The sequence below is a fragment of the Myodes glareolus genome, chromosome 13 (genome assembly GCF_982192425.1).
Source record: "Myodes glareolus chromosome 13, mMyoGla1.1, whole genome shotgun sequence".
NCBI lineage: Eukaryota > Metazoa > Chordata > Mammalia > Rodentia > Cricetidae > Myodes > Myodes glareolus.
In genome coordinates this window covers 52748468-52772946 of record NC_142038.1, presented here as the reverse complement: position 1 = coordinate 52772946, position 24479 = coordinate 52748468, and the positions used below count along the sequence as shown (strand labels likewise).

The 24479-nt window shown below is 42.2% G+C and overlaps 1 protein-coding gene across 9 annotated transcripts in view; it reads right to left on the bottom strand.

The window, feature by feature from the left end:
- The window catches only part of Brd8 (bromodomain containing 8), a 53325-nt gene that overhangs the window by 13101 nt on the left and 15745 nt on the right, over nucleotides 1-24479 (bottom strand). For 3 of the 9 annotated variants that reach the window (XM_048442473.3, XM_048442479.3, XM_048442480.3), the window contains 11 exons: nucleotides 24097-24377; nucleotides 23327-23779; nucleotides 22980-23067; nucleotides 22755-22801; nucleotides 21791-22005; nucleotides 21339-21431; nucleotides 21150-21218; nucleotides 20522-20699; nucleotides 19619-19723; nucleotides 19161-19205; nucleotides 16591-16994 (listed from right to left, as the gene is read on the bottom strand). In XM_048442473.3, the coding sequence (XP_048298430.1) occupies nucleotides 16935-16994; nucleotides 19161-19205; nucleotides 19619-19723; nucleotides 20522-20699; nucleotides 21150-21218; nucleotides 21339-21431; nucleotides 21791-22005; nucleotides 22755-22801; nucleotides 22980-23067; nucleotides 23327-23779; nucleotides 24097-24377 (1634 nt within the window). In that variant the 3' untranslated portion in view covers nucleotides 16591-16934. Of the gene's footprint in view, nucleotides 1-8167; nucleotides 8326-13164; nucleotides 16995-19160; nucleotides 19206-19618; nucleotides 19724-20521; nucleotides 20700-21149; nucleotides 21219-21338; nucleotides 21432-21790; nucleotides 22006-22754; nucleotides 22802-22979; nucleotides 23068-23326; nucleotides 23780-24096; nucleotides 24378-24479 lie in introns of those variants that run through there. The other 6 variants (XM_085699980.2, XM_085699981.2, XM_048442474.3 and 3 more) reach the window with 3 other exon arrangements.

Here is a 24479-nt window from a genome sequence, read left to right as displayed (position 1 = left end):
AGCCCCCTGCCTGCTCGTCAGTGTCCCTCAGCCCCCTACCTGCTCGTCAGTGTCCCTCAGCCCCCTGCCTGCTCGTCAGTGTCCCTCAGCCCCCTGCCTGCTCGTCAGTGTCCCTCAGCCCCCTGCCTGCTCGTCAGTGTCCCTCAGCCCCCTGCCTGCTCGTCAGTGTCCCTCAGCCCCCTGCCTGCTCGTCAGTGTCCCTCAGCCCCCTGCCTGCTCGTCAGTGTCCCTCAGCCCCCTGCCTGCTCGTCAGTGTCCCTCAGCCCCCTGCCTGCTCGTCAGTGTCCCTCAGCCCCCTGCCTGCTCGTCAGTGTCCCTCAGCCTCCTTTGCACAGCGGTCTCAGTTGTTTTAACTTCTTCCCTAGTTTCTTCTATAGCCGGCATGTGCGCTTGTGCGTGCGTGCGTGTGTGTGTGCACGCGCTAGTATGCGCACACTTATACATAATGGAGATCAGAGGACAACTGGAAGGAGCTGGTTCTCTTCTCCCACCATGTGGAACTCAAGTCATCACGATGGCCAGCAGTGTTTTTATACACTGAGCCCTTCCTCTGACCTCAGTTTTCATTTTTTGTTTGCCTGTTTGTTTGTTTGTTTGATTTTTGGTACTAGGGCTTCTTGTTGGCTGGACAAGCAAGCACTCTACTATTAGACTATATCCTTAGCTATCATAATCTTAAAATGAATACCTACTATAGATTCCTTTCTTCTCATGATACTTCCTGACTTGGACTAAACTGTCTTACTTTTCTTTTCTTTTCTTTTTTTTTAAGACAATTTTTTAAAAGATTTATTTATTTATTATGTATACAACATTCCTTCGTGTATGCTTGCATGCCAGAAGAGGGCACCAGATCTCATTACAGATGGTTGTGAGCCACCATGTGATTGCTGGGAATTGAACTCTGGATCTCTGGAAGAGCAGTCAGTGCTCTTAGTCTCTGAGCCATCTCTCCAGCCCCCTTTGCTTTTCTTCTGAGATACAACAGTTCAATACTTTATCTCACTTATAATTTCCCCAGTTGTAAAGCTTTCTGTTGAGCCAGGCAATGGCGCACAACCTTTAATCACAGCACTCGGGAGGCAGAGGCAGGCAGATCTCTGAGTTTGAGGTCAGCCTGGTCTACAGAGTGAGTTCCAGGACTGCCAGGGCTACACAGAGAAACCCTGTCTCAAAAACAAAAACAAAAACAAACAAAAAGCAAAAAAAAAAAGAAAAAGAAAAAAAGTAAAAGAAAAGGAAGGAAGGAAGGAAGGAAGAAAAGCTTTCTGTTTGCAAAGTCAAATGGTATGTTACATGTTCTACATCATACACTGTATTATTCCCTTGAAAGAGGTTGTCTTAATACTTTGATCTCAACATTCTCTCAATTAGACATGGTGGCACATCTGCAGTTCTAGCACTTGGGAGACAGAAACTGGAATATCAAAAGTTCATCATCCTTGATTACATAGCAAATTCAAGACCAGCCTGGGCTACATGAGAGTCTGTCACAGGAAAAAAATGATTTTCATATTCTTATTTTGCATCGTGTACTAGAGGGTATAAATCCATGTGAAACTGCAATCCCATTATCTGTTCACTTTTAATACCTCCTCATAACTATTTATTTTCATTATGTAATATTTTACCTAGATCTAGAGTCAATTTTTAGATTATTTTTACTTGATGTGCATAAATATTTTGACTGTATGTACATATGTGTACTATGTGTGTACCTGGTACCCATGGAGGAGGTCAGAAGAGGTCATTGGATGCCCTGAAACTGGAGTTACATCATGTGGGTATTGGGAACTGAACCCTAGTCCTCTACAAGAGCAGCTAGTATTTCTAACTGCTGGTCCATCTCTCCAGGCACTTTAAATTCATTTATTTACTTATTCATTTTGAGATATGGTCTCACTATGTATCCCTGGCTGGCCCATAACTTGCTGTGTAGACCAGGCTGGCCTTGAACTCACAGAGATCCACCTGTCTCTGTATCCTGAGTGCTGGGATTAAAGGCATATGCCGCCATACCTGGTCTCACCTGGATCTAAATCACATACCATCAAATCATATAATTTTACTATGATCTTTACTCAACTTATCCTTAGATGCTATTATTTTACAGAACCCTATCCAATCAAGACATTTAAAGCACAAAACAAATTTCTTTTCTTTTTTCCTATTTTATTTATTTTTTAAGATTGTATTTTTGTTTTGTAATTCTGTGTGTTTCTGTGTACATGAGTGCAGTGCCAGAGGAGGCCAGAAGAGAGTATCAGATTCCCTGTAGCTGAGTTACAGATGGTTGTGAGCCTCCGGATATGGGTGCTGGGAAACAAACTTGGGTCTTCTGCAAGAGTAGCAAGTGTTCTTAACTGCTGAGCCATCTCTCCAGCCATTCCTATTTTATTTAATGTTTTTATTAGCATATATTAATTATACATAATAATGGATTTCATCACATTTTTATACATACACATTAATATATTTAGATCATATACACCACCATCCCCTTACCATCTCTTGTCCCATTAGTCCCCTTCCTTTTCCCAGTTAGCCTCTCTTATCCTTCCCTGTCTCTGTGTATGCCCCAGTGAGCATCACTAGGTTTGTTTATGGGAGGGAGGTTGGATGGGAGGTTGGTTTGTAATAGCATCTGTGCCTTAAATTTCTGATCACTCAGACTAAAGTAACAACAGCTCCTTTGCACTAAGTTGTAGAACTTCATTTCTACATCCTCACAGTAAGTATTCAATATATGTACTATAGGTACTGTGGTAGGTTTTGTAACCTCATAATTAACCAACTATGCATATTTAAGAATCTCTGTCTTCTCTCCATACCTCTTCAATATAGTGCTTGAAGTTCTAGCAATAGCAATAAGACAACATAAGGGGATCAAGGGGATTCGAATTGGAAAGGATGAAGTGAAACTTTCGTTATTTGCAGACGATATGATAGTGTACATAAGCGACCCCAAAAACTCTACCAAAGAACTCCTACAGCTGATAAACACCTTTAGTAACGTGGCAGGATACAAGATCAACTCCAAAAAATCAGTGGCACTCCTATACACAAAGGATAAAGAAACGGAGAGGGAAATCAGAGAAACATCACCTTTCACGATAGCCACAAACACCATAAAATATCTTGGGGTTACTCTAACCAAGGATGTGAAAGACCTATTTGACAAGAACTTTAAGCCTTTGAAAAGAGAAATTGAGGAGGATACCAGAAAATGGAAAGACCTCCCCTGCTCTTGGATTGGGAGAATCAACATAGTAAAAATGGCAATTCTACCAAAAGCAATCTACAGATTCAATGCAATCCCCATCAAAATCCCATCAAACTTCTTCACAGACCTTGAGAGAACAGTAATCAAGTTTATATGGAAAAACAAAAAACCCAGGATAGCCAAAACAATCTTATACAATAAAGGAACTTCTGGAGGCATTACTATCCCTGACTTCAAACTCTATTACAGAGCTACAGTATTGAAAACAGCTTGGTATTGGCATAAGAACAGAGAAGTCGACCTATGGAATCGAATAGAAGACCCAGATATTAACCCTCAAACCTACGAACACCTAATTTTTGACAAGGGAGCTAAAGGTATACAATGGAAGAAGGAAAGCATCTTTAACAAATGGTGCTGGCATAACTGGATGTCAACCTGTAGAAGAATGAAAATAGATCCATATCTATCACCATGCACAAAACTCAAGTCCAAATGGATTAAAGACATCAACATCAATCTGTCCACTTTGAACCTGATAGAAGAGAAAGTGGGAAGTAGTCTACAAGATATAGGCACAGGAGGCCACTTCCTAAGTAGGACCCCAGCAGCACAGACAATAAGAGAAACAATGAATAAATGGGACCTGCTGAAACTGAGAAGCTTCTGTAAAGCAAAGGACACTGTCAGTAAGACAAAAAGGCTGCCTTCTGACTGGGAGAAGATCTTCACCAACCCCTCATCAGACAAAGGTCTGATCTCCAGAATATACAAAGAACTCAAGAAACTAGACACTAAAACTCTAATTAACCCAATTAAAAAATGGGGTACTGATCTGAACAGAGAATTCACAACAGATGAACTTCGAATGGCCAGAAGACACTTAAGGTCATGCTCAACCTCCTTAGCGATCAGGGAAATGCAAATCAAAACCACTTTGAGATACCATCTTACACCTGTCAGAATAGCTAAAGTTAAAAAGACCAATGATAGCCTATGCTGGAGGGGATGTGGAATGAGGGGAACACTCATCCATTGTTGGTGGGAATGCAAACTTGTGCAGCCACTTTGGAAATCAGTGTGGCGGTTTCTCAGGAAACTGGGAGTCAACCTCCCTCAGGACCCAGCAATTCCTCTCTTGGGAATATACCCTAGAGATGCCCAAACATACTACAAAAGCGTTTGTTCAACTATGTTCATAGCAGCACTATTTGTAATAGCCAGAACCTGGAAACAGCCTAGGTGCCCCTCAATAGAAGAATGGTTAAAAAAGGTGTGGAACATATACACATTAGAGTTTTACTCAGCGGTAAAAAATAATGACATCTTGAATTTTGCATGCAAATGGATCGACATAGAAAACGCTTTACTGAGTGAGGTAAGCCAGACCCAAAAAGAGGAACACGGTATGTATTCACTCATAAGTGGATTCTAACCATAATTAAAGGTCTTTGAGCCTATTATTCGTGATCCTAGAGAAGCTAAATAAGAAGACGAACCTGATGAAGATTATTTACCTATCCGCCAGGAGGTAGGAAATAGTCAAGAGTCCCAGGTAACCTTGGGTGCATGGGGGGGGGGGGGTGGGAGGGTTGTTGGAAGGGGAGAGGGTTAGAGAGAAGGGAGTAGGGGAGGAATGGAGAAAGCTCGGTTGACCGGGATGGGGGGAAGGGAGGAAGGATGAATGTGGGATCAGGGAAGAATATATTTCAACTAAGGGAGTCATATTAGAGTTTACAGGAAACTTGATTATATATGGGATCCCAGGTCCAAGGAGAGATCCCCAGATTGTTCTCTGGACAGAGGAGGGGGTGCCTGAACCGGCCTTGGCCCGTGACCATACTGATGAATATTTTGCTTATCACCATAGATCCCTCATCTGGCGTTGGATGACGATACAGATGGAGGCCCGCGTTGGAGCACCAAACTGAGCCCCCCAAGATCCAAACGAGGAGCAGAAGGAGGAAGAAAATGACGAAGGACTGCGAGGGATACTATCACCCACTGATACAAGGGGTCGGATCTAATGAGAGTTTACCAAGGCCAGATGGACCGTGACTGAACGAGCATGTGATCCAACCAGATTCTCTGAATGTGGCCGGATTTTCTGAATGTGGCTGGCCTGCAGTCTTTCCGAGAAGCCATTGACAATGACACTGGGACTGGTTTCCTCTGCATATACTGGATTTTTGGGATCCAGTCTGTTTGGATGCTCACCTTCCTGGACCTGGAGTGAGGGGGGAGGAACTTGGACTTCCCACAGGGCAGGAGACCCTGACTGCCCTTGGGGACAAAGAGGGAGGAGGAGAGGGAGGGGGGAGTGGGAGGGCGTTGGGAGGAGGGGCGTAAATGGAAACTTTTTATAATTTAATAAAATTACTAAAAAAAAAAAGAAAAAGAAAAAAAAAAGAATCTCTGTCTTACTTTTATTTTACCTCTATGGAGACAAATACTAAGTAACATAAATGAGAGCAAAAGCAAGGGAGTAGGTGTACAGTGTAGTAGGACCAGACCCTAAAGGTCTGTTTCTCTTGTCCCTGTCAATACAGACTACAGACTGAGATAGAAAAGAGCCTGGTGAACACCTGTTCTGTCTGATTTTGTTTTCCAATGCTAAAACACAAGGCCTTGAGTATACTAGCCAAGAGTTCTATCAGTGCACTCTACCTTTGGGGTCTACCTCTACCTTCCCCGCACCCTAGGGACTGCTGTTATTGTTGTTTGACAGAGAGTTTCACTTTGTAGCCAGACTGGAAGTTATTAGGTCAACCAGGGAACTCATGAGTTCTGGGATAATAGATGGGAGGCACCAGGCCCAGTTTTTTAAAGGGGCTTTAAACTTGTGCTTTAACATAAGAATTCAGTTTTCTATCCCCACTTAAGGTAACTGGCCAAGCCTATAATCTCACTTAGGCAGAGACAGTAGGATCAGAAGTTTAAGATCATTCTCAGCTACATACTGAGTTCTAGGTCAGTCTGGGTTACATGAGACTCTGGTTCAACAACCAAATAAATAAAAAAAATATTTGATCAAGCAGACATCATCACCACTATTCTATTGCTTTCTTTTCTTTCTCCTGTCTCCTCTCTCTTTCACCTTTCTTTTTTTCCCCTAAGATACAGAAGATATATGCAATTTATATTGAATTTAAACATCCCATTTTGAAATGAAGTTCCTTGAAGATTCAGGAAGTTGTCAGACATGTTGTCATATGTCTCTAATCCCAGCACTTGGGAGGCAAAGAAAGGTGGATCTCTGTGAGTTTCAGCCTGGTCTACATACCGTGTTCTAGGACAGCCAGGTTTGATTCCTTGTCTCAAAACAAGACACAACAAAGAAAAGACTCTGGAAGTTCTAAAAGGACTTCCTTTTCAACTCATTAGGGGACTCATTAAGATCAGGAAGCAAACAACTGGCAAGTCTCAGGAAGTCCCTGAAACTAAGAAGATTCACAAGCTCCTCCCCCACCAAAGTTATATAAATAGTAAGGACTTCTAAGGAGACTCTCCCATCTACTGATCAGATCCCATCTACAAGTTATACAGAGAAATCTTAAGGTTTCAGTTTTCATGAGATGTTACCCATGATGGGGTGGGCTTTCAGTGCTACCTTTCAGACATCCCATTCTCCAATAAGTAACCTCTCACCTATGCTTCTGTAAATTACCCTAATAAACTCATTAATTCACCAAGTTGGACTTTGGTGATATCATTACTTTGGTCTGTGATCAGTTCCCTGTTGATGTAAGCAGATGTTTGTTTGAATTTCCCCAGTAGTAATACCACACAAAAACAGGTTCATCAGCCTCCTAGAGTGCTAAGATTACAGCCTGCCTGTACCAACATAGCTCGCTATTTTTTGCTTTCCAAAAAACAGTTTGAGGAGAACATGGTGAATATACCTGTAATCCCAGCACTCAAGAGTCAGAGGCAGGAGCATAACAAGACACGGGCCAACAAGAGCTGCCTAGTAAGACCATATTTCAAAACAAATAGATGTGTAAAATATGGTCTTTAGTCCTTCAATTATCTACAAAAAATAAAACAATTATATTAACTATTTCCCAAGGTACATGCAAGATAAAGGGAACGCATAAACTTTAATCTTAAAGAGCTGGTCATGATGACTTAGATTTATAATCCTAGCACTTGGAAGGTAGAAATAGGAAGAGCAAGGTATCCTCAACTACATAGCTAATTTGAAGCTAGCTTGGGCTGCATGAGACCCTGTCTTGGGGGAAAAACAATAATTTTTAAAAATAAGTTTCTACAAAATTAATTTTGAGACACGGTTTTGCTCTGTAGCTCTGGCTGTCCTGGAACTCGCTAAGTAGACCACGCTGACCTTGAACTTGCAGCAAACTTCCTACCTTAGCCTCCTTAGCACTGAGAGCACAGGCGTGTACTCCTGGTCCTACCTCAGCATCCCTAGTGCTGAGAGCACAGGCATGTACTCCTGGCCCAGTTCCAGTAATTTTTAAAAAGGTATATTTTGTATAATAGTAGATCACTTATCACTATTTCTTAAGTAAATTAAACTAGCAATTATTGAGAAGGTTTATTTATGATTGAGACTCTCTTCCCTTCTTTTTCACAGTGCTGGTTATTGAACCTAGGGCTTTTCATCTACATCTGAGCCACATCCTCATCCACAAAGGCTCTCTTAATGTCAACAAAACAGGCTGTTGGTTGTTCTTAAGATTTATTTAATTTTATGTGCATTAGCATTTTGCTTACACGTATATATTAGCACTATATTTTCCACCTGTAACCCCTTTCAAAACTTATAAAAATAATTCATTTCATACTAACAAATTCAAGAGAAGTAGATAAAAGCGTGAATCCTAACAACCCTGGATGAAGGTCTATGCTGAGTCCCAGCAGTGCTGGGGATCACCTTTGGTACCTCGTGTGTGGCACAGGCACCCCCAGTGCTGTACTTACAGTTGCGAGGAGTTGGGGCAGTTGTAAAGGATGTCCACCAGGGGAGTTTCCTGAGCGCTTATGCCGTCATCATGGTCACCTGACGGGGGCTGCTCGTCCACGTCCGAAGTATCCCCTTCACCCTGATCCTCCTCTTTTGAGTCCTGCTGAGTCTCCCCCTGGGAAACCCAAGAAGCACAGGAAACTTTAGAGATGTACTATCTGCATCATAACTTTACTTATATAGAATAAGTGAAGGCAGACCGTAAGGTGAGAAGAGGTCAGTTCTGTACAGTTACCAGGAAAATCAGAGAAGGATGACTTTGTTAGACAGATCACTGAAGACTTCCGTGATAATCTCAACAATTTTTAAATGCCCCAAAATGAAAATGTGAATTTAATTCTAAATCTGATGTTGACCTCTGTAGGGAAACATACAAACAAGCCAAACAACAACAACAACAACAACAAAACCCTAACCTTTTCTGTATCACCTGTGGTCTTAAAGCTAGCTATTATGGCCGGCCAGATAATATTAACAATGAGATTCCAAATTGACTGATTCTGTTAAAGCTAAAACAAACATTAGAATAAGCATTGGCAAGTTCAGGAACACTGGGAAAGCTAAATGAGAGGACTCGGAGAGGGGTGTGACACAGCTCACTGGGGCTGTTAGCTCAGTAGAGAGTTTGACTAGCATGCTTCAAACGCTGAGCTCTATCCAAGGAAAAAAGAAATCAAAATAGGCCTCAGCTAGCTATAGTCAATTCCTGTGGATGGACACCTCCCTGAGGAGTACAAGCGGGGTACCATTCCCTTTCCCCCACTAAACTTTCCAACCATAGGTAGTCCCACATTTAATGTATCTAGTTGTTACTAAATTATGGGGAAAGACATTTTCTGAGAAACCCCTGCCTATTCCAGGAAAGAGACCGCCCCTACTGCCCCAGCATGGGCTACTCGGTTAAAATGGGAGATGAAGACTTCTAAGGCCAGAAACTAGCAGCAGCTGGTTGTTGCCACTGAGCTCAGACTTTCATTCTGAAAGGTGTATTTCCTGCTGCTGCTCTCCTTTCTGCTGAAAACAACCCTCTGACTCTGTTCTGCCTGTGTTTGGGGTACATGCTCTGACTCTGTTCTGCCTGTGTTTGGGGTACATGCTCTCTGAGGACATAAGAACAGAGACAGCTGTGGCTGGGATCAAACAGGAGGATGAAGCTCCCATACATAATCTCTAACAATTTTTGTTTGTTTTGTTTTTTTGAAGACAGGGTTTCTCTGTGTATCCCTGGCTATCCTGAAATTTGGTGTGTAAACCAGGCTGGCCTCAAACCCAGAGATCCATCTGCCTCTGCCTTCTGAGTGTTGAGATTAAAGTGCGCACCATCACCACCTGGCAATAACTACTTGTTATGAGCTACACATTGTGCTTGACATGAGCTGAATGTCAAGACATTTTGCTGTTTTAGTTCTTATTACGTTTATTTCTACACACATGTGTAGACGTGTGCGTGCACACACACACACACACACACACGAACATTCGTAAAGATCAGAGAACAACTTTCAGCAATCAGTTTTCTCCTTCCAGCATGTGTATTCTAGGGAATTTAGTCTTCAGTATTGGTAGCGAACACCTTTAGCTGCATCTACAGCTTCTTTAGCTGCATCTACATCCACACCATCTTTTCCTATTGACCTATTTATTGGTTTTGAGCTGTGGGACTCTCACTCCTTATTCTCAAAGGGACAAGAAGGAATTTCCTAGCAGAATGTTTTAAAATTAAAAACACAGACTGATCTCACGTTCCCAGAAAGACAGCACTTTCCTTCCCCCTCCCACTCGGACACTCAGCCCAGCCAGCCACCTGGTACAGGCTGACAAAGGTGGCCTGACTCAGGAACAGGGTAGCCTTGCTCTAAGAACAAAAAACTAGCTGACATAGCAGGATGGGACTGAAAAAAAGATCTTGCACCCGTGCCAAAGCAGCTTCAAAAGGCCTCTTTGTTGTTACACCTTTAAAAGCAACTTGGGTTGGAGATGAGTTCCAAACATGTTTGTATTACGCTAAATAAACCTTGCTTATTACAGTCTGGGCCTCTCTGGTGGTCTCTCTGGGGGTTGTGCTCTGGGCACAACTGAGCCAGGTCTTACTATCTTGCCTAGGCAGATCTCAACCCCCAAGGTCACATGATCCTTTCACCTCAGACTCCTGAGTAACTGGAACTACAGGTGTGTATCACTAAACTCCACTGAATTGTCTCTTTTGTTTGCAACCCAATCTTATTTACCTCAAGCTGGACTTAGATGCAGCTGAGAATAACCTCAAAACTCTTATCCTCCCGCAGCCACCTCTTGACAGCTGGGATTACGAGTGTGTATCATTTACACCCTGATTATATGGAATTAGGGATCAAACCCAAGGTTTTATGCATGCTAAGGAAACATTCTACCAATTTACCTCGCTCCCAGCCCTGTTTTGGGTTTTAAAACAGGATGTCTTATAGCCCATGCTGGTTTGAAATTCATTGTATAGCCAAGGATGGCATTGAACTTCTGATCCTCCTGCCTTTGCCTTTCAAGTGCTGGGATTACAGGAATGTGTTATAATATCTGGCTGCATTCTTGCAATTAAATCTCTCTCTCTCTCTCACACACACACACACACAAATCTTTAAAGTAGAACACTAATCTGTTTGGAGCAGAGAAAACAGGGGTTCTAAATATCCAGTAACACACTGAAGATCACATGGCTAAAACTGGTGCTGAAGTCAGACTTTGAACCCAAAAAGTTTAGCTAACTCTGTGGAGTCCAGCTCTGTGTTGCAGTCACTCTGCTCCGCCTCCCTGTGAAGACCAGGTGATTTAAGTTGTTTACCTCTTCACTTTCTGTGGGCAGCCCCTCTAGGGTATAATATCTGTGGGGGCTGGAGCTGCCTTTGGCTTTCCATATTCTCTCAGTAGCTTCTTTTCAGCCACTAAATCTAGCTTGGCTACAAACTCTTCAGTCTGTCTGCAGGGCTCCTCTTTCACTTGGGTAGTTTCCATCTCCCTTCTCTCCTGTTGCCTGGTACCAACCAGATGAAGGACAACAGTTTCCCCTTGAGTCTCTGCTGCTAATGCACAATGGCTCCATTAAATAAGCTACCTGCAATCAAAGTTTATTATTAGATGCATAGGAACAGCAATGGAAACCAGCATCCATACATCAGTGATGCCACATGCTCACACCGTCAGTATGACTAAGTCTAGGATGGCAAATAGATTTAACCCATTTAATCATTCAATTATTAAAAAATATTTATTTATTTATATTTTGCATACATTGGTGTTTTGCCATGAGTGTTGGGTCTCCTGGAACTAGAATTACAGACAGCTGTGAGCTGCCATATGGGTGCTGGGAATTGAACCCGGATCCTCTGGAAGAGCAGTCAGTGCTCTTAACCACTGAATCATCTCCCTAGCCCCCTCAATTATTAAATTTTATCAAAGGCAGTGGGTCATAGTGAACATGTAGACATCTTAGCTCTTTCAGATTATGGTATAATTTTTGATCTCAAGTGTCAATTGTGATTAATTGGAAGTAGCTGTCTAGAAAACGTAAACTCTTTTTCTTTTATAGAAGTGGCAACATTTGAACTAGATACTTGCTGAACTTGATGCACATTCTCTTGAACATGTTCCTTTGCAGTTGCAGAATAAATATAAATTCATTGTTCCAATATGTTGGTCCTCAGCCCTTAACTAAGGTAATGACATTTGAACAGACAGCAAGGATACTCATGATAAGGCAACACTGCATATTAAAATTCTACTTCCTAGGCTGGAGAGATGGCTCACTGGTTAAGAGCACTGGCTGCTTTTCCAGAGAACTCGAATTCAATTCCCAGCACCCACATGGTAGCTCACAACTGTCTGTAACTCCAGTTCCAGTGGATCTGATACCTTCACACCAATGTACATAAAATAAAATTAAATAAATTGTTAAAAAAATTCTACTTCTGGGCTGGAGAGATGGCTCAGAGGTTAAGAGCACTGATTGCTCTTCCTGAAGTCCTGAGTTCAATTCCCAGCAACCACATGGTGGCTCACAACCATCTGTAATGAGATCTGGTGCCCTCTTCTGGTATGCAGGCATATATGAAGATAGAACATTGTATACATAATAAATAAAAATCTTTAAAAAAAATTTCTACTTCCTAAGACCCAGGGGCCTAAAAAACTTGATTTAGGTCATTCCATTGCAAACTATATATTTGGCCCATATTCTATATCAGCACCAAGTGCTGGGGGCATAATAACCAGCCACTGTCACAGTGGTACTTGTATCTTGTTTTTATTTTTTAAAGATTTATTTTTATTTGCTGGGCATGGTGGTGCATGCTTTTAGTCTCAGCACTCAGGAGACAGAGGCAGGCAGATCTGTTTCAGGTTAACCTGGTCTACATAGTGAGTTCCAGGACAGCCAAAGTTACATAGTGAGACCCTGTCTTAAAGAAACATACATACATACATACCAAAAAAATTTAATTTTATGTGTGTGTGTGTGTGTGTGTGTGTGTGTGTTTCTGAGTATATGACACATGCATGTGTGTGTCCTCAGAGGTCAGAAGGGAGTATTGGATCCCTTGCAACTGGAGTTACAGGCATTTGTGGCTGCCTGATGTGGGTGCTGGGAACCAGACTTCAGTCCTCTGCAAGAGCCCACTGAATCATCTCTTTAGTCCTGAGCCTTCGTTTCAGTAAATAAGACTAACAGTAGTAGAAACATGCAAGGGTAATAAGCGTTCTGGTAAAAAGTCGGGTGGGCCAGGGCGGCGGACGCCCGCAAATGTCAGCCTAGGAAAGCTGAAGCAGGGTTTCTGGGGCTAAGGAGCCATATCTGATCTCAAAATGAGAGAAAAGAGAAGGTGAAAGGAAGGGAAGGGGAAAAGAAAAGACAGTGAAAGGGGAAAGGAAAAAGAAAGGGAGTAAAGTGTGGTTTTTCCAACTGTGGAAATAATAGCCTCACCATTACCTCAGAGGGGAAGTGGAGGAGGTTCTGGCTGTTGTCTTGCTCTCCCTCCTCCTGAGGTTCTTCACTCTGGACATCTTCCTCAAAAAACTCACTAGATTCTTTCTCTGGGCTGCTTTCCTTTAGTTCTTCAGCCTCTGCATCCGAATCCTCAGTTTCCCTCCAACTGCCCACATCAAGATCAAGACTGGAGTCCCAGGAGCTCAAGACATTGCTCAGCTCAGAGTCCTCGGGGCCACTGCGACCAGAGTTCGACCAGACCCACTTACTCCTCATCTGTAACACACAGAAAAGGGGCATTAGCTCAAATAAAAACAAGACAAATTAATTCACTCTCCCAGTACACTGCTATGTTCCAAGTTCATAGAAAGGGTCTTGAAATTTCTTTCATTAGGAGGCATAAGAGCCAGCTAAAAAAAGACATTAGATGAAAATTTATCTTTTGGATAAAAAATAGCTTCATGTTTATATTACCCCATTTTTAAACTTGGGTTTCATACTGCATAAAAATGGGGTGAAGAATTGGAGCATACCTGGCTTACAGACTTGCTTTATCACCAAATATCTATGGACTCAGCAAGGCAATAAACTTGAGGATAAATTTTCCTCAGTATATACAACTTTTAATCTATTAATTTATTAAGCATTAGTTTCAAAACACTTGTGGTTACCTTTGGCATCCTTCTGGTCACATCTGACTGTCAGAATAAAAACAGAAGCACTTACTCATTCATTCATTTGGAAATTTTTATTATTTTTACGTGGTGAGCGTGTAAATGCTGTGTGTGTAGGTGTCCATGGGCCAGTGGAGGGAGGGATTGGATCCCTTGGATTACAAGTGGTGGTACACCTGATGTAGGTGCTGTGACTCGAACTCAGGTGCTCTGCAAGAGCAGTTTTTCTTTCTTCTAAAGACAGGTTGGCACGTAGACTGGCTTCACACTCAGTAGGCAGCCAAGAAGGACCTGGTTTGTGTGCTGGTAGAAGGGAATCCCAAGTTTCAAGCACACTAGGAAAGCTAGCTAAGCCCCAGCACCTAGCCACAGCTTTCAATAGATTCTTTTCTTGAGTTCTTGGTCTTCTGCTTTGTCATTAATTTCAAGTCTCAACTTTTTTCTCTGTTCAAGTTGCTCCCTTGATTTTTAAAAAGTATTTAAAATGACCATTTATGTATATACCCCAGTGTGAAGTGTTGGCACTTCAGTTGCTGGAGTTAACAGTTGTGAGCTGCCTGCTGTGCTAGAACCTAATCTCACTTTCTCTGCCTTTTGTTTGTCTTGCTATGTTTATATATCTTCAAACTCAAAATTCTAAAATTTCCCAAGTGTTGGTTGGAATTACAAAGCTGCAACACCGTGCCTAGCCTTTACCATTGAGGGAGGAGTGCCTTTTGTCTCATCTGAACTTTACTCCTAAACAGCATGAGTCCTAACTATGCCTCCTTAGTTTTGCCCCCAATAGTTACTATCTTGGTAAACTCATACATCAGTTTTTCTACCAACTGAAAATTATCTTTAGAGTACTTTATTCACAAACTTTCCCTACTTAAAAACTTTTAAAATTTTTATTGATTGAGGTCGGGTCTCACCACACAGCCCCTGGCTGGCCTGGAACTCACTCTGTAGACTAGTCTCGCTTGTGACTGAGATCCGCCTGCCTCTGCCTCTGGAGTGCTAGGATGCACCACCATGCCCAGCAGTTTTCCAGCTTCTAGTGCCTTGGTGTTTGTAAGGCATGCCTGTCTGTGAACTGCTTTGAGACTCATTTCATATTCTAACTCCTGGAATCAACTCTATTTCATCTCAAAAACTTCTCCCTTAGCTTAACAAACTTTATATTTTTGAACAGGGTCTTGTATAGCACGGGGTGACCTGAACTTTGCTATGTAGCCAATTATTAGTTTGAACTGATGCTCCTTTATCTACCTTCTAAGTGCCAGGAATAGGCTTGGGTCACAATGGTCCACGAAGGACTAGGGATCAAAGTCAAGGCATCCTTCATAAACTCTAAACCATATCCCAAACCCTCAAATTTACAAACAGTTCTATTTTAGCAGTAAGACTTGTGACTTCTAGGCACATCTTTTTTTTTTTTTTTTAAATGACAGGGTCTCAACTAGGTAGCCCTGGCTAGCCTGGAACTCACTATGTAGACCAGGCTGGCCTCGAACTCACAAGAGATCCACCTGCCCCTGCCTCACAAATGCTGGGATTAAAGGCGTGCACCACCACACCTCGCTTTAGGCATATTCTTAAACCTTTTTCTCAAGAAAGAATAAAGAATTAAAGCATGACCTACTAGTAGCTTTATTTTTAAAAAGGTTCATACTAGTTCATTTTACTGATGAATATTTTTATTTAAAAACAAGTTAGGATAGGTAAAACTAAGGTCACAAGGTTTTTAATACATTTTTAGAAATGTTAATTACACTTGTGCGTGCACAGACACGTACACATGAGAAGGCACACTCCATTGTGTGTGGAGGCGACAGCACAACTTGCAGGAGTCAGGTCTTTCCTCCCACCACAGGGACTGCAGGGATGGCAGCGGACACCGGGACCACTGAGACACCATCAGGCCCCACCAATGTAGTTCTGAGATAAGAGCTCCTTCTGCAGTTCAGTCTGGCCTCAAACATCAGCGATCCCCCAGTTCCCAAGTGCTAGGGTTACTGGTATGAACCATGCTGTTTTCAAGTGATTTCTTTCCCCTACCAGCGGAGATCGCCAAGAACTAGTCGAGCTGCGCCACTGTAACACCAAATACACGCCTGGCCCCAAACTTCCCCTCAGAAACTAACCTTTACATAAGTCAGGAAGTTTCTGTTGTTGTTTGAGTAGTTTTAGCATAGTGTGGTACACACACCTATAATCCAAACTACTGGGGAAATTGAAATTGGAGCATTTTTTAGCTCTAGGCTAACCTTGTCAAAAGACCGAAGAATATTGTGCATGAGTTCTACCTACACAAATACCAATAGCATGGGTGGTGGTGGTGCACACTTTAATCCAAGCACTTGGGAAGCAGGCAGGGGGATTTCCTGAGTTCAAGGTCAGCCTGGTCTACAAGAGCTGGTTCCAGGACAGGCTCCAAAAAACAACAATAGCATGAGCAAAGATAGTCCTGGCTTAAAACATTCCTGCCCTATTCTGCTGCCTTTGTCCATTCTCTAATCCCTAAGGAATTGTATGAACTAGATCCTGATAATCTTCACATTTTCCAAACATTCAAGAAAAGCCCAATAAAATAGCCTTTATTAATTCTTTTAAAAACACTAATCGCGAGTTTAGTCTTGGCCACTCACCTCTTCTCAGTTGCCGCAAACAGCTTATAAACCCACTCCTCAGCGCTAACAATCCATCCCTCATGATTAGTTACCGTGGTAAAGAAAACACATTTCAAACACAAAGGACACACCAAAGGCCAGAGTTTTCCTTCTGTTTGTTATATACACACACTTCACAGGTTTATTCTTTAAAAAAAGTCTGTACACTTCACAAGACAGTACAAATTGGCTACAATCTGCTAGCTACACAGTAGGGCACTAACACAGCCCATGATTTTTGCCCTAAAACGGGCAACTGTGCTACTCCCACTCTCTGAAAAGAGATTTTCTCAACTCATGTCATTTGGCCCAGGCACCTTCTCTTCAGGACTCATAATTGCTTCTCAGCCTTTGACTAAGATCAAATGTGGATCTGAGCCCACAAGCCCCAAGCTATGTCTCGTTTATTCCTAGTTCAGGTTCAGCTTAAAGAGGGAACTCTGAGGCTTCACTTCTTCATCTTCATATCTGCTTCAATGGCACAGCGGCGTCCCCTGGTTCCCCCATCCTAGACAATATCAAAGAAAGGAAGGAAACATGAGTGAGCTGATTACACGGTAAGAGACAACATACAAGAGGAATGCTGGGAATTTGATTTCTTGGGGGAAAGGATCTGCAGAGAGTACCAAAGGGATGTAGTGGAAAGGGTTTTCTGTTCTTCAGAGCAGCTAACAGAACACTGGCATTCTGTGAGTGAACTGTAAGACAGTATCTTCTGCACGCACACAAAGGCCTTCGTATTCACCTGGGGTCCCACAGAATGACTACCAGTCATCCCACCCAGGCCCACATTGTGTGTAAGAATAGGAAGTGAAAATGCAAAGTAGGAGAGGCAGAAAGGGCAGTGGAGAGTGAGGTTCTTGGCTAACATACCTGTCCAGTTGCTGGTCCCTATTAGAAAGGCCTTTCCTGCAGACTGACCCTGGCACTAGTTCCCTAGCACCTCCTGACCGTTGTTTTCCATGAGATCAGGACAATCAGGCTTCTTTCCATCTGCTGCTCTCTCCCTGCAGCCCAGCTCCTTCCTCGTATGCAAAACTTTGCTGTCTTCAATAGATAAAAGATCCTATTAACTGGCCTTGCAACAGCCAGCCACTCGAATGAGAATCCAGAGTCACTGTTGCAGGCCAATAAGAAAGAATAGACATCACAGTGTTCTGTTTGTGGTACAGGTCTATAGGCAAGATGAACTAGTGAACACTTTGGCTGGACTGGACCATTTCTGTATTTCTAATATGCAAGGATTAAAATTTTTTTTAGAACATTAAGTTGTCAATAGTCAACAGTTAGAAATAACACCTTGCATCTGTGTAACACTTTATCCCCCTCCCCCCAAGTTAGTTTCATAACTTATTTTATCCTCACAACATCCCTGTGAGGTAGGCTGGACAGGTATCTCAACCTTATTCTTTCTTTTTTTCTTCTTCTTTTTTTAAAGCCTTAGTTTCATTTAATGTGTATGAATGTTTTGCCTGCATGTGTATACGCGCACAAGCGTGCAGTGCCTGTGGAGGCCGGAAAAGGGTTTTGGGTTCCTTGAAACTGGAATTACAGGCAGTTGTGAGCACCATGTGTGTGCTGGAAACCCAACCCAGATCCTCTCCAAGAGCAGCCAGTGTTCTTAACTTCCGAACATCTCTCTAGTACTTCCTCTTGCTCTCTTTGGAGTCAGGGTCTTACTCTATAGTCTAGGCATTCCTTGATTCTGCAGGCAACCTCCTGGCCCTGAACTCATTATTATTTCCATCATACAGATGAGAAAAATAAGGTCCTCAAATATTATCCAATGATCTTAAGACCGTAGTTTTTCATCATGATCTTTCCTTAACTTCACTGCTCTACCGTGAAGAGTCAGCCATTTAATTTATAGAGCAAAAGAATAAAACAGGCAAAAAAGAAAAAAGAAAAAAAAAAGAATAAAACAGGCTAGAACCATTATGTTTATCTATAATCTCATCAGCAATTATTATATCCAAGTGGTCACCACTACTGAGGTCTTTAAAAGAATTTTTTTAAAAGAACTGCCATCACTGTGTGTGATGTATGTGTAGGAGCACACACACCAAGGTGTACATATGGAGTTCAGAGGACAATTCCACGGAGTTAGTACTCTCCTTCCACTTTCATTGGGGTCTGTGGATCAAATTCAGGTCACCAGACTCCCACGGCAAGTGCCTTTACCACTGAGATCTTTAGCTTAATTTTACTGAGGGTTTGTGTGTTAAGTCTCTCAGTTTAGTTAGGAGGAATTGGAAAGGTATGTGTTAAATATCTGCAACACGAGGAAAACGCCAAAAACGCCAGGTAGCAGCTGCTGCTCTGAGCTATATTCCACTTATAAGTAAAGAACTGGTAAAAAGTGGAAGAAAAATGAGGAGCAGGTGCATCCCAGGTCCTTTACCCTAAGAACACTTCATACTTCAGTACAGTGATCTTATAGTCAGTTTCTTCTCAGCCACCCAGCTCCCCAGCCCCCGCCTCCGACACACACACACATACACACAACACATGCAAAGAGACTAGAATGCAGAAGAAGAATTTCTTATTCAATGGATAAAAAGAATTTCAAGACATTGCCACAGTCTGCATGTTGGATTTCCCTCTGCCACCCAGGCCCAGCAGAAGCTGAGAATCTTTCTGGCAACATCACCCCTTGCAGCCATTCAATACTTACAAAGAGAGAGAGAAGGAAGGCAGGAGAGCCCATGGGGACACTGTCCTGTTAGAGGACAAACAAATACTGATCAGGTTCCACAGAAACTCTCAGCCACAAGCACCCCAAACCTCAGGACAGAGGCAAAAGCACCATACACACAGCACAAAGACAAAAATGTAAAACTCAAGAGCAAGAGGAAAGAGATCCCACAGCCATAGGACCCCAGAAGAGGAGCTAAGTCACCAACTGTTGTGAGCTACTGCATCCCCCACCCTGATAGCACTCTCCTAGAGGATTAATAATTCACTCACTCAAATCAAACTTTCCCTCACGTCACAGCAGATTTCTTCAACAGACAGAAGCAAGCCTCCACCATCCTCACACCCATTTGCACACCACTGGCTTGCAGAATGTTAGCAACATAAGAGTAACTTAAGGTTCTCTGGATGTTTTCGACTCCATTTCTGTCTCCATACCTTCTCTGAAGCATCTTGTTTTCGGGTAGAATCTCTCCCTCGAAGACTCTTAGCACTGATTCCAGATTCAGATGTTTGCATAATCAACTGTGTGGCCAAGAATTGCTGTAGAGAGAAGAAAAAAAAAGTTTGACCACAAAGACCCGATCCAGCAGGAAAGAACCAACATACTTCAGTTTTTGTGACTACATTTATACACTCTTCTAGTCAATACTCCTTTTCTTACTAAAACGCTTAATTCTAATTGTTCCTACAGAATTTAGAAGCCAAAAGTAGCTTTTAAGAAATAAAATAAAACAAAGACTTTTTAGCAATTAAAGTCACTTGGCAGACTTAAAAAAGACACAACAGTCCTCCAAGGTCAGCATCATAAAGGGTAGGTGGTGAGACAACTGTTAAGACTGAAGTAGACTTCTTGTGATAAACAGGGATTATGCATTCTGTGCCAGAATATTTTATGTAACTAAAAAATATCATTAGCCTTACCTTAAAAACTGATCTGAAAACTTCACAGGGGGCCAGGGAAATAGCTTAGATAGAGCAGTGCTTGTCTAGCACACATGAAGCCCTGTCTGGGCATGACTCCTAATATGAATAAACTGGGTGTGGTGTGGACGTGATATAGCTCAGTGGTACAGTATTTGTGTAGGCCGTGTGAAGCACTAGTTTGAATCTCTAGCAACAAGAGCAAAATAGCAGCAGTAGCAACAAAAACTGAATTCATTTGCCCAAGAAAGAAAGAATTTCTATTATAATTCTTCCATCAAACCGATAAAACCTATACAACTCCAGTAAGAGAAAAATGGCTTACCTGTGCTCCTGATGCCTACTACAAGAAAAGTCACCATTATGATTCTTCCCTTCACTTCATCCCTACTGAAACAAAAATGAGCCTCAATGTACCTGGATCTGTTCCAGGACATCCCTCTGCATCTCTACTGCCATGTGATATACATCATGGTCTGAGCTATTATACATAACAGCATTCTGAAACATCAGCATGATGTCACGCTGAAACTCGGCTGTGCTGCGGATCAGTCCATTTTCAATGTTTTTCTTAATGGTTGACAAATCCATAGGTCTAAAAAAAAAAAACCCGGGGTTAATTGGCTGTGGAGGGAGGATTTCACTTTGATTTCTGAATACAGTATCACTATGTAGTCCTGTTCACATAAACCTTCAGTTTCAGCTACAAGATCTAAAAACATGTATTCAATTCCCCCAAAAGTCAATCTGCATACTAGGCATCAAGAAAAGTAATGAAAGATAATTAATTGTTTTAGACTATCGATAGCAATCAGTCACTGCAATGGTCAGTTCAACACTAATATTACTAGTCTTTACCAATCTCAGCACGTAGGACTTTGAGGCTAAGCTTGGTATATAGAGAGTCCCAGGCCAACCAGGGTGATATATAGTAAGACCCCGTCTCAAAACAAAACATCCTTGCTTTAAATTTACTACCTAAAGCAAAATTCACTTAAGTCTACACAAATTCTAAGTCAGGCACATTAGCCGGACTATGGCTTACCTCTGCACAATGCTATGGTAGCCAGGGGCTATGTCATCTGTGACAGGTTGCAGAAACACATTGGCATATCTGTCCAAAAAGAATAGGCTTATTACTGATTTATTCCCCAGAAGGAAAACATAAGCAGTCTTATAGCTTACTCAAATAACTTCCTGAGCCAACAATGAGGAGCTGGTACATCCTGCTCACCTATGATTTGCTGCAGCCCTCCACACAAGCATAATGGCTTTCTTCCATATTTTCTGAGCCTGAATTGCTTCTTGGTCTTCACTGCACACGGAGCTAAAATAGACACAGAGAGAAAAACAACGTCCTATTTCTCTTCAACTATTTGTTTCATGCCGAGAAAGGGAAAATAACAAGCAAAATTAAGGCTAGGGATATGGCTCTATGATAGAATGCCCGCCTAGCATTCAAAAATTCAATGCCCCAACACCGCGCGTGCGCGCACACACACACACACACACTGGGCAAGCACAGTTGCTCACACCTATAATCTGTCTGTAATTTCAGCATTTGGGAGAAGAAGCTGGAGGAGGAGGAGTTCTAGGTCACCCTCAGCTATGTAAAAACAATTGCACACCAGCCTGGGGTACAGGAGACCCCATCTAAAAATAAAAAGAGGAATCACATATACTCACAACTGTGAAGAGGCAGGGCTGCTTGGGATAGAGTCTGCCAGTGTGTGTGACTGCAGTGTGGCATTATGTATACTAAAGCCATCATCACTTTCGCTCACAGGGGGTTCATTATCCATCTCAGACAAATAGCCTTCTCCTTGATCCTCTTCCTTAGGTTCCTCTAGGCTAGCTACTTCACTGACTCCATCTTCTTCCTCCTCATCACCTGGAGCATCCTTAGATATAGTGTGCATTAGTCAACAAATGCATGCAAAGCTACCTACCAAACCATTATTAAATGAGATCTGGTTTTGGGTTAGATCAGCTCTAGAAATGGCCTCACACTTTTTTTTTTTTTGGCTGAGCCCTCTATCACTTATACTACCCTCTACTTAACTGACTAAGTAAGGCAAAGTAATTTATAACCTGGACAAAGAATACAGCCCAGGACCTTTTTTAAAGGAAGAAAAAAAAAAAAAAGCTACTTACTTAAGACTAAGCTAAGAGGCGTTCCTTCTTTCCCCTTGCTCTTGAGAGGAACTCTGACCCTGGGTACAAAGTTATCAAAAATCATTTTATAATCATTTTATTTCATGTCTTTGCTGATGGAGTAAGCTCACCTCACATTACTTTAAATTTGTTACCACTACTTTAGTAATTCTAAGGTAAAACCAGGTAATTCTCTTTTAGTAATCTAAATTGTAACCTGACTCCCCGAATGTTTCTCCTGGCACCTCTATTCACTGAGTCATTCTGGATGTAGAAGAACTTCTTTGTGCACTATATAAACAGAAACTCTCACAGGAAGCACATGCTGCCATAGCACTCCCACTAGGCCAGACTGTCTGCTACAGTTTCTCCTCATCCAACTCCCTACCAAGTTTACCAGGAGATAAAGATAAAAATTTACTAAAATTCATTTAATAACATAGTGTGGGAAAATCTAATCATAAGGCAAGAATAGTAAAAAAAAAGTCTGAAATACCTTTATCTGGCTTCCAAAAATAGTCCCTGATTCTTCTTTCAATGAGTCTGCAGAGGAGAGAAAGACTACCTTAGCCTTCCCCTTCCTGTGGACCACGATCCTTCCTTGCAGCTCTCCTTTCTTTCCATGCTGGCCTGTCTTACTCCTCTACCTGCCCACAACCCACAAACCCTGAGAAGCCAAAAGGAAGAGAGTTCAAGCTAGACATAAAGTTTCTTTACTCACCTGATATTTCAAACTTGTGCGGATCCTCTAAAGGATCTTCAATTGGATGTGAGCCATGTGATGGAGACAACAAGCTTTCAGGAGATGCCTGAAGAACAAAAGAGATTAAGTATCTTAATTATTAATAAACTGTTAGAAGTCCCACAGTTCATGCTCTAATGGCAATGAAACCACAGAAAAAAATCCTCAGTCCTCCTTATCCAGTATTTTGATGATCGCCTTGATATGTACTACTTGCAGCCTATGGCTTTGGCTATGTGCAACATGTCAAGACTCAGGAATCCAAGAGCCTAAGTTACCTAAATCACAACCTTCCTCCTCTTTTCCCAGCCCATTCATATAAATACCTCTGTCTTCACAGCTGAAAGTGGCATCTCATCGTCTTTCCCACTGGAACCATCTGCTTCACCAATCTCTCCAGCTGTAGAACTTCTAGGTTCTTCATCTAAGTCTTGACTCCTGAGTTCTGGTGGTGCCATACTTGAGACTGGACCAACTCCAGCTACTATTTCAGCCCCTGACATGCCTGGCTCTGGCTCTGCAGGTTCCATCTTAATCTCAACACCTGATTCCCTGATGTCAACCAGTTCATGGATTCCTTTGTTTTCTGTTTCCTCAAAGTCTAGCCTCTCTTGTTTGACTGTCATTTCTGGCGCCGGAAGAGGTGCTGGCTTTTCCCGCTCCTGCTGGATAGGGTGCTCCCAAGGGCCAGGCAGGGACTGTGGATCATCATTTTCTTCACAGAATGACAGTGCTGCTTCTACAGCCGCCACATCCAGCACTTCAGGGTGATCATCGACCTGTCCCACAATATACAAACTATTGAGAGCACAGAAAAAGCCCAAGTCCTCCCAGTCTAACAGTAGAGAATCAGATGCTGAATTTAAAGCTACTTTTTCTACCTTTACCATTTAGAAGAAGCAACCAGTGTACAGACACTTGTGCTGAGCAAACAAGTAAGCAGGACAGCAGGGAAGGTAGGTAGTACATCAGATTACAAAGATGAAAATGGACAAAAGTACAATTAAATAATCCTTACTAAGAAAATCAAAGAAAGGTAAAGGTAGTCTATGTAGTACCCCAAAGAAGACTTTTTAGGATTTTGCTAAATAGTTACCTTGTCTTCAATGATGGCAATAATGTCTCCAACTGTTTCAAAGTCCAACTCTTCACCTGTGTAAGACACAGCAATATCCATCTTCTCAGCCAGATCTAAATCTTCCTTTCCATCTATGCTTGGAGCCTTTGATCCACCAGGAGCCTCTGCTACCCCTGACCGGAAACACTCTTCTTTGATAGAATTAATGATCATGGAGATTTCACTGCTATCCATGGAAACAGTCACAGTATGCGGATCCCCCACAGCTTCCAGAGGAACACAAGGGTCAGGCTGAGTCACTGATTAACAGGAAGAAAACAGCAATTCAGAAGCTTATCCATTATTAAATGACCACCCGGAGATCACACCAGAGCTGTAGACACTAAAGGTCAGACATACTT